Raw genomic sequence first — 18,179 nt, 5'->3', positions numbered from 1 at the left:
CCCCATGTAATCTGGCTGCATGTGTACAGTAGTTCAGTTGCCAAGACACAACCTGAGCCTGAGTCCCGACACAACGCTGGACCCGTCATCGCCTGAACAATACTGACAACTTAAAAAAAGCTCGTGATTGTAGAGACGAAATAGAGCAAACTGGGTGGAAAATACCACAGTCAAAATAAACCAGTGTAATTGTTCCGAAAAGTCAGGTTTGAGTTTCTTTAATCAGAGTTGGGCAACGTGCAGTGTTTTGACCCATGTCCTTGTCTTCTCTACAAACATCCACACGCGCTTTTCTTTTCAGTTTTTCCTTATTTATACAACAGTTCCGCCACTGCACATTAAAACTAACACAAACTGTGATTTGCGGTCAACATGATAACTAATGCATGTGCTTTTTGCCATTGAGCTTAACCTAAAGACAAAGAAACGGGGTCAGCAGGAGGAGATTTCATATGACTGAAGTCATAATCCATAATAATTTCATGGAATCCAAACCCCTTCCTTGACGCAAATTATGACTTTAAAGCTACAGTGTGTAATACTTAGAAGAACGTATTCACACAAATTGAATATATTGCTCATAACTATGTGTTCATATATGTATAATCACCTGCAACAAAGAACCCACGTCTTTGTCGTGAGCTTTGAATGAGTTAAAGGTAGTCACATGAAGGGGACCCGACCTCTGTGTTAGTCGCCATGTTTGCAACGTGGTGTTGTGCTGCGTTCCGGTTCCACTGCGACTCTGGAGGTAGGATCAAAAATCACCACCCCTGCCTATAATGGAAGGCAGCATTAAATGTGGTCGCACAGAACGGTCCAGGACTCGTCGCATTAGTGTTGAATTTCCAGTGTACAATGTACGTCCTCCTTGATATCAGCCTCGGCGTTTACTATTCACACATGAATCACCAGTTACCATTGATGCAAATCAAACATCTCCTATTGCGGCTGCTCCACATTCTCAGGGTGTTTGGAGCCTGCGTTGTTACCGCAAAAGGAGGTTAAGTTTGGTTTTTTTCACCTCTCAGATTGTTTGTACGTTGCTTAGGTTGTAGGTTGATTGCTTGATTGGTGTGATTGCCAGCATTAGTACGCAAAAACTCCAATAAGGATTCCCACGAAAGGATGTGACATGGGCCAAGGAAGGACCCATTCAAGTTTGGTGCAGATCTGGAAAAAGAGGTGGGTCCAGGATTTCTTTTCAGTTTCTCACCAATGTCCCAAGGAATAATTCATGGATCTTGATAGAAGAAAGAAGAAAAAAAAGGCATATTGATATCTAGGAGTGTGTGGAATTTGGTTTGGCTTGATTGAATTTAAAGGGGCTGTCGGGCCGTGGCAGAGGTTTGCGCTCGACTGACTCTAGTTATGTATGCTTTCTTGTGTGGCTGCTCGAGACACAAACAAAATGGGGACCTATACCCGCTCACACTGATGCCCTTGTTCTGTCGTGGTTCCCAAACCCCGCAGGGTGCCTTTAACCCGACTACTTCTGTCGCTACAGGCCGCCTCCTGAAAGTCTATTCTTAGGTTGAATGTTTTTTACGTCATGTAAACAGAACATGCACTAACACCTTTGGAAAACCTTCCTCAATATTTTCTTCCGCAGCCGGCTGACTGTGCCGGAGTCGTGACCGTGTCCCCCGGTGCACGGTGCACGGTTTGGGGTTTTTTTTTTTACCAGCTGCAACTCTACTTTTATATAAAGACAGAGCTTTTAAGCTTGACTTTGCTCCGACCAAGGTGATCTGTCATCACAGCGCGCAGAGGAGAAGGCGGGGAGATAGAGAGACAAAGGACAGTGCTGCAGCGGTAATTGGGTTGCTGTTTTTCTGTCAGTTTCTAAAGTCATTAGGAACGCGGCTCTCTTCCCGAGCGCTCCCTCGCTCCCTCTCCTCTTTTCCCCCGCTCTCCTCCGTCCCTCCATCCCTCCTTCCTCTGCTCCCTCTCTCAATTCCCTCCTCTCCTACGTATCTTTGCTCTGTGCCAAAAACATATTCATCATACTCTCCTGCTGCCCTCGCAGCACTGTGCCACAGCATACTAATGACAGTGTGCGTCTGTGTGTGTGTGTGTGAGAGGGAGGGAGAGAGAGAGAGAGAGAGAGAGAGAGACAGGGAGAGTGTGTTAGAGAGACAGAGAGACTGTCAGCATGTGTTTATGTGTTTGCTGGCATAAATGTCTGTGAGTAAGCCATAAGTCTGCTTGGGTATATATGCTATATGTTTACATATGTATATGGTTGCATGTGTGCGATACATTTTCAACACGTCTGTGTATTAAATGATGAATGTGTGTGTGTGTGTGTCTGTGTGTTGTTGTTGTGCTTTACTTCAGGCTACAAAAGCTTGATAATACACCATGCAGTCATTTGCTATAAGCCTGTTAACAGCACGCACGGGGGGAAAAAAAAAACGCCGTTGAATTCGCGTCTCCCCTCTTGCCGTCTCTCTCGCTCCATCCCTTTGTCCCTCGCTCTGTCGTCTCGTTTCCAGCCCCGTTCACCTTTGCATCGTGTCTCGCGCTGTCGGCCCGCCTCGTCCGTCTTTGTCTCTTCCCTCTTTTTGCCCCGCTGACTTACTCGCTTCTCTCCGCTCCTTCTCACTCGCGCTCCCTGTTTATTTGCAGCGCTCCGCAGCTCTGCCTTGCACAGTCGTTCAAAATGAACGACACGGACGCCAAGGTAAAACAGAGGGGGAGGACAGTAACTTGTAACTCGAAGACAGTAACTTGTAACTTGTGAGCCTGTGATAGTGGTAGGTTTGTCTCAGAGTAAAAAACCCCCCGCACATTTAAAACATTTGTCTTAGTGTTCCTCTGAAACATATTGGATGAGTCATCTCAAACACAAGGTCAAACACTGAGTGTATCCAGTCAGATGTGAGCTGTGACGACCAGTCACCTCATCACATCGAGCTGTGAAAGAGCCGAGTGGCGGAGTTGTTTCGATCCAGCCTGACTCCGTCTGAAGATTTCAAAAACTAGCCTCTATAGTTGACTTAGAAACTTAACTAAATCATTTTGTGTTCAGTATGTACAAAAACACAAGACAACGTGTGCTATGTTTTATGTGCACTCTCGAAGTTTAAGATGACAAAAACAAGTTCCCGTGTTTTCATTTCGTCGTGTCCTTGAGGAGGGATGAAAGCACTGCGATTCAGCAGCAAACAGGAGGCAAACAACTGAGGACGCGTTTTTGACGGAAAAGTGCGATAAGCAGAGAAAAGACGTAGACAAATGAACTGTATCCCATTTCATCCGGTCTATTCATCCTAATGCTGAGTGTAATTATATATAAGCACTATGATTAAGGAAAGCCACTTGCCATAATTCTGAATGCACACTGAATATCTGTTATTAACAGATCTACTTTCCGCGTAATTACAATAACTAAAACCACTACAAATGACCTGCCATCATTTATAATTATAATATCTGCCACCGTGGTAATTATGCAATCAGAAGGCCAGTTAAAAGGGAATGAGAGGAATTGCTATCTTTTCATTAACAGAGAAAAAGAGCCGGACTCTTTGATGAGCGCCGATATCAGCTCGCGCAGTGGGGGAGGGGGCAGCCGCCCGACCCCCACCGACCGCTTTGAACTCGTCTCTGGCATCGTTAGCGCGTGATGATGATAAGAGGAGAGGGGGGGGGACACACACACACACACACACACACCGTGGGGGCACCGTGCCACTTCTCATACTGAAAAACAAGACAAGAGGGGCAGCACCACTGTGCACGGCTCCAATGTGTCCCACGTGCCCTGAGGTGACAAAACCCTCAGTCAACGGACACAGAAGTTAAGGAGCTGAAACGTCCCCCCGTGGATGAGAAGCAACGCGGACGCGTCGCCCCGTCGAGGTGCGTCAGCCTCACGCAGGGATGTGGCACGTGGGCCCGGCCTGACAACGGTCACCATTCGAACCGTAACTACTCCTGGTGGCGTTTCTCGGGCACACGCTGAGCAGTTATTTAATCATAATCGGTTAATAAGTCGTTCATGAAACGAACGACAGAAGCGCCGCAAATGTTTTTGTCGGGGTCGCTGAGCATTTCTGGTTCCACGCAAAAAGACACAAAGCGGCCAAAACAAACATGCAAAATGACAGGAGAGACAGGCAAGGTGACAGAAAAAGGAGCACCAACGTTTTGGTAGAAAAACAAATTAGGTGTGAGATGTAATAACAAAAAAAGTTACGTCCATGATTTAAAAAAAAATCCATTTTGAGTCATTACTGAAATACAGAGTGAGAGAAAAGAAAGACGACAAGGTCCATTTAGTATCTGTGCTGGCAACTCCCCAAAAAAATTCAAAATCAAAAAAATTGAACAGCTCCGTCTGCTGATGATTGAAAAAGCCCCAGAAAGGCCTCTGAACGGTCGTTGACGTGAGATTCTTTTCCTCCTTTTTCGAAGGTCAAGCTCCTTTTTCCTTTCTTCAGTCAAAACAAACAACTTAGTTTTATAATGCGTCATATTAGTCGTTACTAATCTGCAATCGTTCATTTTAATAGCTTTTCCTTAAACAGGTGACAGATTATAAGTTAACACCGTAAAGGTTCACAGTTGTTTCTTCGGTGTCACGAACAACACATCATCCTTCCGCGGCGAGCAGACCGGCGATCCGTATACCGTGCAAAAACACTTTGCTCGGCGACTTTTATTCCTGGCGTGGTCAAAGCATCTGATGTAGAAGAACAGTCAGTCGTGACCGCTGTCATCAACTCGCCCTTCGCCGGCAGATACAAAGAGCCGTCACCTTGAAACCCTTAACGCCCCCCCCCCCCCCCGAGTCCTTTCCGCGTGGGGGCAGTCGGGTGCAGCTCCTCCGTGAGGAAGAAGAGCACATTTATGGGAAAAGTGCCCCCGAAACTCCGACTGCTGCGGAGTTTACACTTCAACCTGCTCGTGTAAACTCCGGCTCCGCCAGACGGTTCTCGTGGAGCCCGCGGGGTGGCTGAGAGGCACTCGTGGGAGAAGGGGAACCGCTTGTCCACAGTGTTTACACGGAGAAACGCGAGCTGTTACCTAAACCTTCCGCGGCTTCGGCGTAAACATTGAACTGATTTGAAGTGCCTTGTCTTTTGACATCCAGACACCCAGTTACTGGAAGGAACCTGTTCTCTTGCTGTTTGATTTGACACATCAACATGTTGACCACAACCGGTCTCGTTCAGGTGATTGGACACTAGCGTCATGTTTATGTTTCTTCAGATTATTGATACTAAGCAATGGAATTTATGAACATGTGCATTTATGAACATGTGCAGTGCCTCGGCCCCTGTGATTTAACTATCAACTTTAAAGAAAGAAACATTTTTTTTTAAAGGGGAGCTTTGCACATGAACCGACTGGAATAACTTGCTATCATTCAACACACAAATCGTCGCCGCTTTTCTAGAAAAATCGAATATGATATCTGGATGGAACCCCTCCCCGTGTATAGTTATGGCAGTAAATACAAAAGTGGTCGGTCGTGTCCAGTTTTCTCAAAAAGGAGAAGAGGCTGTAGATAGCTCACGTGACTGTGTTATTTGTCGGCTATGATGCCTTTGTAAACTCCTCACTTGCTTGATGCTGCTTCTCTTCATCTCAGAAATGTTAATGGCGTTCTTTAACTTGTGTACAAATGTTTGTATAAAGTTAGTGAATGTTTCCTGTCCTGGCGCATTATCACTTGTGGTAGTTGCTCAACTTGTAGCTGCTGCCAGTTTCACTAAAAGCCTCAAAAAACAAACATTTGGTGAGAAAAATGTCTTTGGCGAACCTTAATTCTACTTCACATAGCCCTGGGTGTTCTGGAAGAGAAAAACGTGCAATACATTTGTAGTTGATGCTAATCAGAGACTTAAAAGTGAGATAAATGGGGCTATGTTAAAGCACCTGGGACTGAAGGGGTTAAATATTTAATGGAGATATGGTGCCCGTATGAAAACTGATTGAGAGCGATTGGCTGCATGGATCGACTGACGAAACAGTAAATGAGGAGAGGGACGAGTGGTGAAAACGGATGGCTGCCGGGGGACACGGGTTCAATTGATTTCTGGACGCTGAATGTTCGCACGTGAAATGAATGTAACGTACGTGAACGGGGGATGACTGAGGGACGGGCGCATGTTAAATGACATACGGATGAACGAGCGAGCGCTCACCTGTTGTTCGGCCTCCTCCTCGTCGCTGCTGATCTTCAGGTCATCCTCCAGCATCCTGCACAGAGACACAGGGACACGTGTTACTGCCGCCGTGCAAACGGATTAAGTACGCGGCAAAGGCGACGCGCCCGGCGGCTCACGTCGTGGGAACGAGGCCCGCTCTGCTGCGCGCCACATGTTCGCCTCCGAGAGTTTCGGGGAGAGTGTTTCCAGATTTGTTTTTTCACCTGGAAATTTTCTGTCCGACAACCGCCGACCTGCAGCCAAGAGCAGAGGACGTGCGCGGCCGAGGTCAATCCCTCGGGGCCGCGCGTGGACGCTCTGTTTTACGGGGCCTCTCCCCGGGACGAGGGGGCCTCTAATAGTCCTGTTTGTTTTACTCCACCAAAGCAGGAGATGCAATTCGAACAACGCAGATGTGTACAGGCTGTGAAAAAAGATATATACATGACACAGTCGATAGCATGACCTCCCTCGTAGCAATCACCCGCTCTTTACCGCACAAATTATTCAGTATTTATGTGCTGTGCATTGGCGAGCTCCCATGTTTTATTGCTTTATATAAACCTCCCGCACAATACTACTGTTATTTTAAGCTGGCACTGCTATTGTTATGACAGGAGAACCCCCTGAAGGGTTTTTTACTGCCTCACGAACCACTCTTGTCAGTGCACCGCACCGCAAGCGAAAAAAAAACACAACACTCCCCAGCGCTGTGCTGTTTTCATATGGGACCGTATGAGTCTTGAATAACTGAAGCACAATAAGAAAAAAAAAAACCTTTGCAGATAAGGGGCACAGTGCGGCACGCGGCGATGATAGATACGTTTGAATGAATGAATAATGGATTCATATTCTATTTCATAAGGAGGGGACAGATGGAGAGAGGGAGATAGTGAGCGAGATGAGAGATGATAATGACGGGGAAGAGAAGACAGAAGGGGAGCGAGAGAGAGAGAGAGAGAGAGTGAAAGGGAAGTGTGGAGGGGAAAGGAATGAAATGTAACAGAGAGAATCGGAATCTATGAGAACAGATGCAGTCAGATACGAGTGCGTTATGGACTAATGCACGAACGACGCGCGGCGCTCAGAAAGCATGGTGTTTTCCGCAAGGTGCAGATGCTCTTAGTCGACTTCAGAAAATGGAGACTTTATGTCTCGCTCGCAGACGCTTGTCTGGGAGGATGTTAATATTTTCCGAAAGCCAAATCAAAAGCCGCACTCGGGCTAATGAGTAATTGCTCGATGTACGACGCGGCGTCAGACGCGCTCAGACTGCAAAAACCAAAACAACGCGCGCGCACACACACACACACACACACACACACACACACACACACAAATCTGTCTCTGCCCGACTCACAGGACAAACAAGGCTCCGGTCGGATGTCTCCGTGTTATTGCCCACAATAATCGAATATTCAGACGGGCTCGCGGCCCTCGCTGTCTGTTTCTGCTGTGCTTAATAAGATGAAATGTAATCCTCTCATTTTGCCATTTCTTTTGCTCCGTTCTCGGTGACGAGCGATCGCCGCTCCGCTGCCTCTGCAGGAGCGCGTCGAGGCCCCGGCTCCCAGCGAGCGGGTTGAGACCCCGAATAAGGGGCCGCGGAGCCAACCAAGGGGTCAGAAGGTGAACGAAAAAGATTTCTGCTGCACCAAATTATGTTGATTCTTAACTTTTTTCATGCAAATTCTTCCTTCTATAAACTGCTCCAAATGAAATGGGGGTGGAGAGTCACAATGAGGGGGAACTGGCCAGGAGACGTACGGTATGCAGCTGGCAGCAGACGATGATTTGTTTTAATAGGCACCACTAAGGACGCAGACAAAATATAAAAGACCTAAGGGACTGGACAGAGGTGGAACACCACTGCTGTGCTTCATTCTGTAACGACGCAGACATTTGAACGCACACTTTTTGAGGTCGTTCGATTGGTCTTTCTCAATTTTGACGTCCCCTCGTGACATCACATTCACACGGCTGAAGCGTTTGTCCAAAGCGACCTTGCGAGTGCAAGTGCATTGAAACCTAAACTCGTATCTTACTGTGGGAACACGACAGCGCTTTGGCTGCTTGTTGTCCCGTTGTCTTCCTCTGACCGGTCAGCTGTTGATGGTGACAAGCAGGGTGCGATTTGCCCGGGGGGATGCGTGGGAGTTCCCACCCCTTTTCCGGTCTACATATCCCTGCCTCTTATTTTTTATCCCCGGGGGGGGAATCAAAGTGATCAACGCTACTTCACCAATAGAGCATACAAAATACCTAAAATAGAAATGTTTAAACTAAGTAAAGCGCCATATTGTGAACAGTCTACAGCGCGGTAGACTGATGAAATCCAAATATGGACCAGCCACTGTCAGCGCTCGCGTTCGAGAGACAATAGCTGATTGACCTAATGATCCCGGTCCCATCAGCCCCGATCAATGCACGGCCTTTCAGGATGTCGCCAAGCAGGAATATTTCGAAGGGGCACCAAATTTTGGCACGTCTTGTCTTGTTGTGCACGTGTAACGGAGGTCCAGCCAGTCGAGTGCAGCGTACGAAGCCTCACTCGCGGAGACATCAAGGGGCGTGCCGTGGCTCAGGAGGTACAGTCGTTCGTCCACCAACCCAAATGTCGGCGGTTCCATCCCAGTTTCCGCCAGTCCGCATGCATGTTGTGTCCTTAGGGAAGACACTTAACCCTAGATTGCCTCTGACGGCTCTTCTGACAGTGCATGAATGTGTATGAATGGGTGAATGGGACTTTGCCGTGAAGCGCTTTGAGTGGTCTATATGACTAGAAAAGCGCGATGTAAACACAGTCCATTTACCATTAACAGACGTGCTAGGGTTTTCACCAATCGCACCCTGGTGACAAGTCATCAGAGTCATCAAATGTTTTCACGGTTTTCAGTTTTTTACAAACTGCTCCTCGTGTTACTAACCCTGGACATGTTGGCGCCTTGCTCCAGTTGGACCCACATGTGAAGCGGTGGTACTGTGAGAGTGGTCAGTGCACAAAGGAAGAAAGCTCAGACGCCGGCCCTTTGGCGACTGGAGAGTCTCACTGACTTCTTCCGCTCTGTTACAGACACGCGATCGCCTGGTCGCCATGCGTCGGATTAATAAACCTCGCGGAGCGGGAAGATGCGCCGCGCGCTCTCTCTACTCTCGGCTCCGATGAAGACGTTTTCTCTGAGATTTTGTCCTAATGTGGCATCAAGGTCCAGGGCCTGTTTGAGAGGGATTACTGCCGGATGAGTTTTCTGTAATGGTCAGCCACGCTCAACATACGACAAAAAAAAAATAATAATACAGCAATTAGCGTCAACGGGACAATTACTCTTGAACAAGACGATGTAGGCCTATTGATGATCCTGAACATTTTACGCTGTTGAGCATCACAGTAAAAACAGAGAGAGCGGCCTAATGGCTGCCGTAAACCAGGCATGGTTTGTAACCAATAACAATTATTTCACCCTAATAAACAAAGCAGCATTTATGCTTGAATTCACGATGGGGGGAAAAAACAAAAAAAAAATTACACCTTAGGGTAAACGATAGTAATCAAAAGAAACAGGCTTATCGGCTTTGGAGGCAAAATAGAGTAATAAGCCACGAAAAGCACGGCAGCTCCGGCAAGCATCATCTTAACGGAGATATAACTGAGGAGGAAATGAGAGTTTACGTGCCGACCTGGAAGTTTAATCAAGCCATCCGAAGGAATTAATGCTAACTGTAAGATTGCCTCGACATTTGCTTCCCTTGCAAGAGTTTTGCATCATTTTTTTGTTGGGGGGCCATCAGGTCCATTTCTGGCACCGTGCATGCCGTATTTTCTCTGCTTTTTAATAAGGTTTCCGTCAAATGTATAAATAATGCATTACACTTCACCGCAAAAACTCAGCTCTTAAAAAACAAGGAAAAGAAATACAATGGGTGAAATATTAGATAAATAAGCAAAAAATATCTGCCAAAAAGAGAAGGGAAATTTAGAAGATTTCGAGTTCAACTTTTGCCCCATGTTATTGCTTCTCTCCTAGTCCTTGAGAGCTGAATTTCAATCATCACTCAGTTTAACCTTTATTAAAATCTCAGCAATAGATAATTCATATCTTAGAAATTATCCTCTTAGAGAATTAAGGACGACAAAGATTATTGTGTGTTGTTAACGCATTACAGGTAGTAACACTTGAGTTGTCATATTGAAAAGATTATTTTAGGGATAATATGACAGAGGATAGAGAACAAAAATCCTCTTCTCCACCCTCAAGCCGATCATCTTGTAAACTAACAGCCGAGAGACTCAAATCAACTGTTCTTGAGGATAAAGGTCTCCTATGAGATCTTTTTTTGTGAAGCATGGTTCACAACAGCAGGCGCTTCTCGTAAACAGCCAACTCAAAATGTTTGAGGTTTCTTTAATTGTACAAATCACAGCAGCTCTAACCTTCGCCTCCGCTCTTGTTTCTCCCAACTCTCGATTCAATTATCTTTGGTGGATGTCAATGTCTGAGGGGTTCACATACTTTTTTTTACAAAATATACTCTGTGAATGTTTGAATGAATGTTGGTTGATTTTTTTGCCACGGTATGATTTGGGGGGAAGCGTTTAGCAAGCCGTCAATCTCCGAAACAGAATGATTAAGCTCGTTGTGGCCAAGCACAGGATAAATCAGGGTTGGGAGGCTGATGCACGAGTCAAGGTTTCTGCCTTCTCCAATCCCATCCTGCCATGAATCCTGCTGTAAAGCTCTGAGAGTGGAGTCGGCTGCAGCCAGAGATGTTGCAATGTGCTCCTGGCTGGCGTTAAATTAATGTAGCTGCACTTTCCTCCTCTGATCCGTGCAATCTTTTTTTCCCACAACCAGCAGTGAATTTCATCCAAGAATCCAAGCTTAATTTTACCTGGAGGCAAACGCAGCAGCAGCAGCAGCAGCAGCAGCAGCAGCAGGTCAGTAATGATAGTGTGTGCGTATGCGCGCGTGTGTGTGGGTGCGTCAGAGGAAGAAACAGATACTTACGACTTCTGTGGTGCAGTTGGTGGTTTAGCAGCAGGCTTGTTAGCTGACACACTACATCGCTCTGCAACACAACAGAGGATATTCAAGTATCACTGTTATACATGTGTCATGGGGTGTGTGAGTTCGTGTGTGCGCGCGTGTGTGTGTGTGTGTGTGTGTGTGTGTGTGTGTGTGTGTGTGTGTGCCTTGATTGCAAGATGACAAGATGCCAGACTCAAATCACTGTAGATGTGTATTAATATTGTCATACTGGAAAACATGACACTCCTCTCTACCGCAACTAAAATAGTGTGCGCACACACACACACACACACACACACACACACACACACACACACACACACACACACACACACACACACACACACACACACACACACACACACACACACACTCACGCACACACACATGCACAAAGAAAGAGGGAAGGAAAAGCAGGACAGGCAGAGTGTTATGGCCGAGTAGACATGTAAGAACAGCGGGATAGTTTATTTACACAATACTTGCAATAAATGAAGTATTAAGGAATATTGGATTTGCCAATAAAGTATATGATACAGTAAAGTATAATATATGTAGTATCTTGCATCAATGTAAACATTTATGTTAATTAACCAGGTATTTAAAGGGTTGCACAACCAGACCTACAGTACAAAAAGCAAACAAACATCTGACAACGCTAACAATAAAGACGTTCATTTTTATTTTAAAGAAAAGACAATTCAAAAGTCTTGCTTAAAGTCCACATACTACAGTTTTTTGGGATAACTCCTGATGATGTCACCACATGTAATCTGGGCCTGGACTTTGAGACTTTACAGAAGTCTGTAGTTAGGGGTGACATTTGTAATGGAGGAGCGTTAAATAATGTAAAAAAAAAACAAGGAAGGGGAAAAGATGCAACTGAGTTAAACTATGAAGGATCCAAATATCCATTTATACACATTTACACCTGGTATAATTAACATTATCTGGATGATAACCTATTATCTACGGGCCTTTGCACTTACACCTGGTAAGTGGTCACATTACCTCAATTCTGTCAGAACTGTGATAGCGTGTGCATTCACACCCAGTATTACTGTAACCTTTCCTTCCTTTCTTTTTTCCTTATCTAGATCAGATATTCAGATACAAACATGGGATCTAAAGTCCATGCAAAAATCTTTCCCATCATATATTTCTAACTATATTTCCCCCCAAAATCTCTAAATCTCTAATTCAATCACACGTAAATGCTTGGAGTCTGTGGTCCTTGAGATTCCTTGTTGTTTTAAATAATAACCACCATGGAGTCGAACAATCAATCGAACCAATGGAGCTGTGTGTGTGTGTGTGTGTGTGTGTGTGTGTGTGTGTGTAAAACCCTTGTTTGTCTGATTACTTAACATAAAGATAAAAGCCAAGGTTTACAGACTTTCATCCTCCTGTGGCTGTGAATTTATTTGAACATCAGCTGCCTCTCCCACATCTCTTCTGGGTGGTATTGCCTTCACACCCTCCCCGGTGTTAATTATCGCGGCGCTCGTGTGCTCGTGTCGATGCTGGGAAACTTACTCTGGGTGTTGTAGCCTGAGGTCGCATGCTGCGACTCCTGGAGAGAGGGAGAGAGAAAGCCAGGGGGAGAAACAGCGAATGAATAAACCAACAGATGTCATTATTGATTTCACAGCGAGTACAACGATGCCATTACACAGGATTCAGATCTTCTCATCTCCCGGTGCCCACACTCCACCTCATTCTTAAAACTCACTGGCAGGATTAGTGCGACGCTGGGGGCTGGAGGCCTAATGCATTAACAGCTGGGTCAGATTTACCGCCTCTGTGTTCACATTGTTTTTCTCTTTTGACATCGCCGACAATTAAGTGTTTTGCATGGGAGTGAATCATAAACGCACAAACGGCCGATATTGCTGCCATTTCCGAGATGAATGTTGAATATAACATTTATGTCGGTTTTTAATGTGACATGCATCCCCTCTATTTATATTACAAGGTGTAATAAACCTTTTTTTGTGCGAGTAGCTGAAACTTTTCCATCATCAATCTTCTGAAGTGGCACTTAGTTTAGTCCCTGCTTTTATTTTTTTTCTCTGCCCTTGTTGATGACTGTTGTCATGTCTGCGCTTCACTTCTCAAACACCTTCCTGTCAAACAAACTGTGGGTGGTTCTGCAGTTACTTTAGATGACTGTTCATGAAGTTTGGATTTCTTAAATAAAAATTTGTATTATTTTTCAGATATATTTTTTAAAATTAACAACCACATGTTTTTTTTCTCTGCTACCAGAGACCACGTTTCAAATAGAGAATGGAAAAGCTTTTGCGATCTCAGTTTGGACTGGAAATTATTTTGAGGGATGCTTGAGAGGAGCCAAACAAACACTGGTGCCTCTTTTGAAAAAGGTGAAATTCCGTGGTGAAGCCAATTATTCCGATGGAGTCGCTGAAATAAGTGGATTATCTTGCGAGGGTGTAATTTGCTTTAACTCTGGCAAACCTTTACACATGAATCACATGCCCACAAATAAAGACTATATTTCTGCAACTACAAGATCCATATGAATAATCTTGGTATCTACATAAAGGGAACACTTTAGGTCTAAAAGACCCCTCCCAAAAGATATTTTGAGTGAATATCCCCTATAAAATAATGCACCTGTAGCCAAAAACCCCTGGAATCCATAGCACAACATCTGAAAATGACCTGTGCCAAATGTCATGCTGATAAAGTGCAGCAGAGCAGAGTTACAGGCTTTAGTAGGGACACGGTCAGACGGAAATTTGGCACAGCTCTGCACTTTGAGGTTTCTCACAAAAAACTCATTTCATTTCACTTATACGTCTCTGTTAGTGTGTACTACACCTCAAATAACAGTTTCAACAAAGAAACCAGTGTTCATCACTCTCTGACAAACACTCCTTTTAGGGCGGCATAATGACATCTGAGCTGCCATTGACAAAACGTATAATACATAGGGCAATATCTCGACAGCCAATTGGTCAATCGGTATGAACCCTCAGAGCCAGCAGAATCGACAGACCGCCTCCAAATCCCTGTCAACAACACCATTCGCTAACTATGGAGAAGCGAACACCCATTTCACATCAGAAACAGACACCTGGAAGCAAAGACGGATGGAAACGGTACCATCTCAACGTGACACGTAGTCTTTGTGCTTGCTAGTTTTCGTGAGAAACATCGACGATGAGACATAATTTATGTAAGTCAATGTTCGATGTGAACTTTTTGTTCCCTTCTTCGGCTGCTTATTCGATGACGGTTGGTTGTAGAGTGATAAGAAACACATTGTTGGAATCGGTGGACTCAACGCTTTTTTATGCTATTTAGCTTGTGTTGTTTGCATTAAATGTCATGATCGTCCATCCAGCATTGTGGAAATGTACAGTTATCAGTTCAATATGCTAAGTTAGCTTGGTGTTTGAATTGTGTTTTGTGTAGGTGAAAGTGGAGTTTCTCCCAGTTCTGTGCATATGCTGTACAGCTATATTGCTACAAGTTGAGCATAACTTTATATGATTTGTTTCAAGTGACTCAGTGTGGACCCTTCAAATGGTCATGTTGTTTCCAAAAGGTTATGTGAACGTAGAGCCAGGGACTCTGAAATGGAGGAAGCTATAGTAGCTTATCGGCTTCATTACACCTTCCACTATTAACCTCCTCTGACTCACACTGACATTTATCAGACTGCAGGGTCAATGATACAAATACTCTTTTATGATTTGTGTGATTTTTTGTTTTGTTTTGTTATCTGACAGCAACACTTGTTAGCTCAGTAATCACTAACTTGTAAAAGGTTAATGATAACATATAGTTTTTACACCAGTTCATTTATAAATCTAATAAGTTATAAATAAACAGGCTATGGCCCAGTACTCAGAACACTGAGACCTTCCAAGACAAGGATGGAGGAGGACAAACATCAGCCACTTTAATCTAAAATAGGGAAAGATACTCAAACCTTCATTGTAGGAAATCATGTGTAATACACAGTATTACAGTACAGACGGCACTCTGAACATACAGTACAGAGGTGAATTACACTGTACAAACTACACTCCCTAATTAACGTTGTGATTCAATTGGCTGTCACATGCAACACTGTGCAGAATGAGGCCAGAAAGAGGTTATCTGATTCGATCACGGTAACCACTGCCGCTGTGATTTTATGAATCGGATCTCATTGGCAGACTGAATGCAGTTAGCTTAATGGTGGGCTGCCAATAAAGCGTAGGAGTTGAAGCAGTGAAGATTTCTCAACTGTTTCACATCTCTTTCCACTTCTCACTGACTAATGCACAAATAAAAAAATGGAGTCAGGGCACAAGTGGAGAGTGTAGGACGACATTTCAGAGAACCAAACATTACCAGGCTTGTAATCCCAAACAAATTTGCACCATTAAGACTTGTTGTGAGAGGAAAGTGAGCTTTTACTTTGGAGAATTAAAGTTGTTTGGAATGGGACACAGCGAGAGTGTGTACTAACCTTGTTTGGGATGGGAAACTTGGTCTGATCAGCCTTGCCGGGAGTGTGTATGGCTGTGAGAGGAGGGGGCCAGGAATGGGTCATCTCCTGAAAACACACGCACGCAAGTATGCGCACAAACACACACACACACACACACACACACACACACACACACGTTTGTATCACATTAATGCAAATTAGTAATGATATCATTCTGGTACAAACTAAATAAACCACATTACTCAGACCAAATGTAAGGCTGCCCTCATGTGGGAATTCCGTAACAGGTGAATAACTGCAAATTTGTGCAAATGGACTGCTTATGCAACAGTTTTGATGCTGAGTGGCTGAGTCAGCATTCAATCAAGGTCGTGTAAGAAGCATCCCCAGCAGAGAAGACTTTAATATAACTTATATATTAAATGTGGGGAGGTGCGTGGGGAGTTGCTGGCATGCCAGGGATCAGTGCTTTGAGAGTGAACTGAATGCAGAGTTGTTGAGTTACCAAAATAAAAGCTGCCGCCATTCGCCTGCATTAAAACTAAACAGCGGCAGCAGCAGCAGGATGCAGGAGGAAGAGCAGCATCCCCCGTCAATTATGCTAATCACAGTCTTACCAGTTCAATTCCAGTCTCAATATGCAGATGATTCAATTAGTTAAAGACATAAGTGTGTGTGTGTGTGTGTGTGTGTGTGTGTGTGTGTGTGTGTGTGTGTCTGTGTGTGTGTGTGTGCATCAGCAATACAATGTGTCCTAATAGAAAAGTGTGAAAAGGATCTGCATATGTTGAGAAATATGTGAACCAAACCAAGAGCTTACATGAAATATTACCAGGTTGTTTTCCCATCAGTTCCATCACTCAGTAGAGCTCATACCTACGCAGAGGCCCAACAGTCGCCTAAAAATTTGTCTCACCAAATTACACACTCATAGATCTCTGTCCCCTAAACATGCTGGATGTTTGTTTCATCAAGATCCATTCATTTTTACCTTGGAAATTGGTGAAAATGTCAAGTAACCTCCCTATCTCACAATTCAAGAAAATGAAAACTAATTCCTGGAACTGCCCCTTTGACCGGATCTGCACCAAGATTTAATGGGTTCTTTCTTGGCCCATGTCCCATCCTTCAGCCTAGTTTTGTGCGAATCCTTAAGGTAGTTTTTGCTGAAAAACCAACCAACCAACCAACAAATTGAAAGGGCCAAAATATCATTATAATTCAATTTAACCTCACCTATTTATCACAGTTTTATGAAACTAATTTAACCCCATTCACGCAGTCATATAACTGTCGTATAGCAGGTGACTAGGTCAAAGGGCTTGAAAGGTCACAGACATCACAATTTTCCTACCATGAACCTCTTCACCCCCTCCGGAGGGGATGACTCATATTCATCAGATGACTCATGTTTCCGTGTGTGAGGAAGAGCGTGCATGTGTGTGTGGCTGTGTGTGTATGTGTGTGTGTGAGTAAGGGATGTGTGTATAAGTTTTCACTCTCAACAATTTTAACGCACTTGGCCTGAAGTCAAACGGCGCGTTGCTGGGCAACTCCACTCTGACATCATCACGTCCCTCCTAGAAGAGTTTCTCTGTTTTGACACGGCAGCACTCCAGATGGTGCGTGTATCTGTGCATGCATTTTAATGTGTGTGTGTGTTTGTGTGTGTACAAATGTGTTACTACTGCCATTGTACGATTAGCTCAGTCTGTCACATTAAAACAGACCCACATGTCACTGTTATTATCTACTCATTATATTGTCCATTATTGACCATCTACCATCATAATCTACTGGACGTTGAAGATCCAGTGTGACGGATTTAGAAAGATCAATCGGCAGAAATTGAATGAAATATTCATAATGTTTTCATTAGTTCATAATCATTATCTTAAAGGGGCAGTGAGCGATTCTAAAGCAATACACGTTTTGTAAAAATCTGTTAATATTTCCTCACGGTCCGCTAGCTGTCCCTTCTGTGTTTGCGCGCTGAAAAAAAATCTGGATCTCGGCCCAGGCTCTGTAAATCGAGAACGACGAAAAAATGGCCCGGACCGCACCACACAACACTGCGAGCGCAGTTTGTACACTTCACTCGACAACACCTTAAGAGACGTGCTAGCGGGCGGTGCCTCAGGGCTTTTGGCCTAGTGGTTATCACGTCGGACGCCCATACCGGAGATCGCGGATTGGCGGCCCAGCCAGAGCATTCATAATCACAACAATAACATGGAGAGAAACAAGCTTTCTCCAAAAACTCTCAGTGCCCCTTTAATGGTTGTGTCTTCGTTACTTTAGAAGGAGCTCTTTATATCTGCATTGGGAGCAGGTCGTTCTCAAAGGACTGTGCCATGTTGCACTGCCCTGCGGGCCTCACAAAGGGAGAGCAGAGGGGAGGGGTTGTCAGTTGAGTTTCTTGTCTGAACTGCAGAGCTGAACTGTCAGAGTGAAATGATTCTGTCCATTTCTGAAAGAGACTGAGTGGGTTTCATGTATTATTGTATTTCATGTTTCCCTTCT

The 18,179-nt window shown here is 44.6% G+C and overlaps 1 protein-coding gene across 3 annotated transcripts in view; it reads right to left on the bottom strand.

The window, feature by feature from the left end:
- The window catches only part of aff2 (AF4/FMR2 family, member 2), a 146,620-nt gene that overhangs the window by 50,872 nt on the left and 77,569 nt on the right, over window positions 1–18,179 (bottom strand). For all 3 annotated transcript variants that reach the window (XR_007031474.1, XM_047334539.1, XM_035650340.2), the window contains exons 6-9: window positions 15,675–15,761; window positions 12,725–12,761; window positions 11,168–11,228; window positions 6,159–6,213 (exon numbers count right to left, since the gene is read on the bottom strand). Coding sequence is in view for 2 of the 3 variants with exons in the window: in XM_047334539.1 (XP_047190495.1) it covers window positions 6,159–6,213; window positions 11,168–11,228; window positions 12,725–12,761; window positions 15,675–15,761 (240 nt within the window). In the remaining variant the exon portion in view is untranslated. The remainder of the gene's footprint in view (window positions 1–6,158; window positions 6,214–11,167; window positions 11,229–12,724; window positions 12,762–15,674; window positions 15,762–18,179) is intronic.

Source organism: Scophthalmus maximus, chromosome 9, assembly GCF_022379125.1.
Source record: "Scophthalmus maximus strain ysfricsl-2021 chromosome 9, ASM2237912v1, whole genome shotgun sequence".
Lineage (NCBI taxonomy): Eukaryota > Metazoa > Chordata > Actinopteri > Pleuronectiformes > Scophthalmidae > Scophthalmus > Scophthalmus maximus.
The sequence above is the reverse complement of the archived record's forward strand: the minus strand, read 5'-3'. Positions and strand labels throughout refer to the sequence as shown.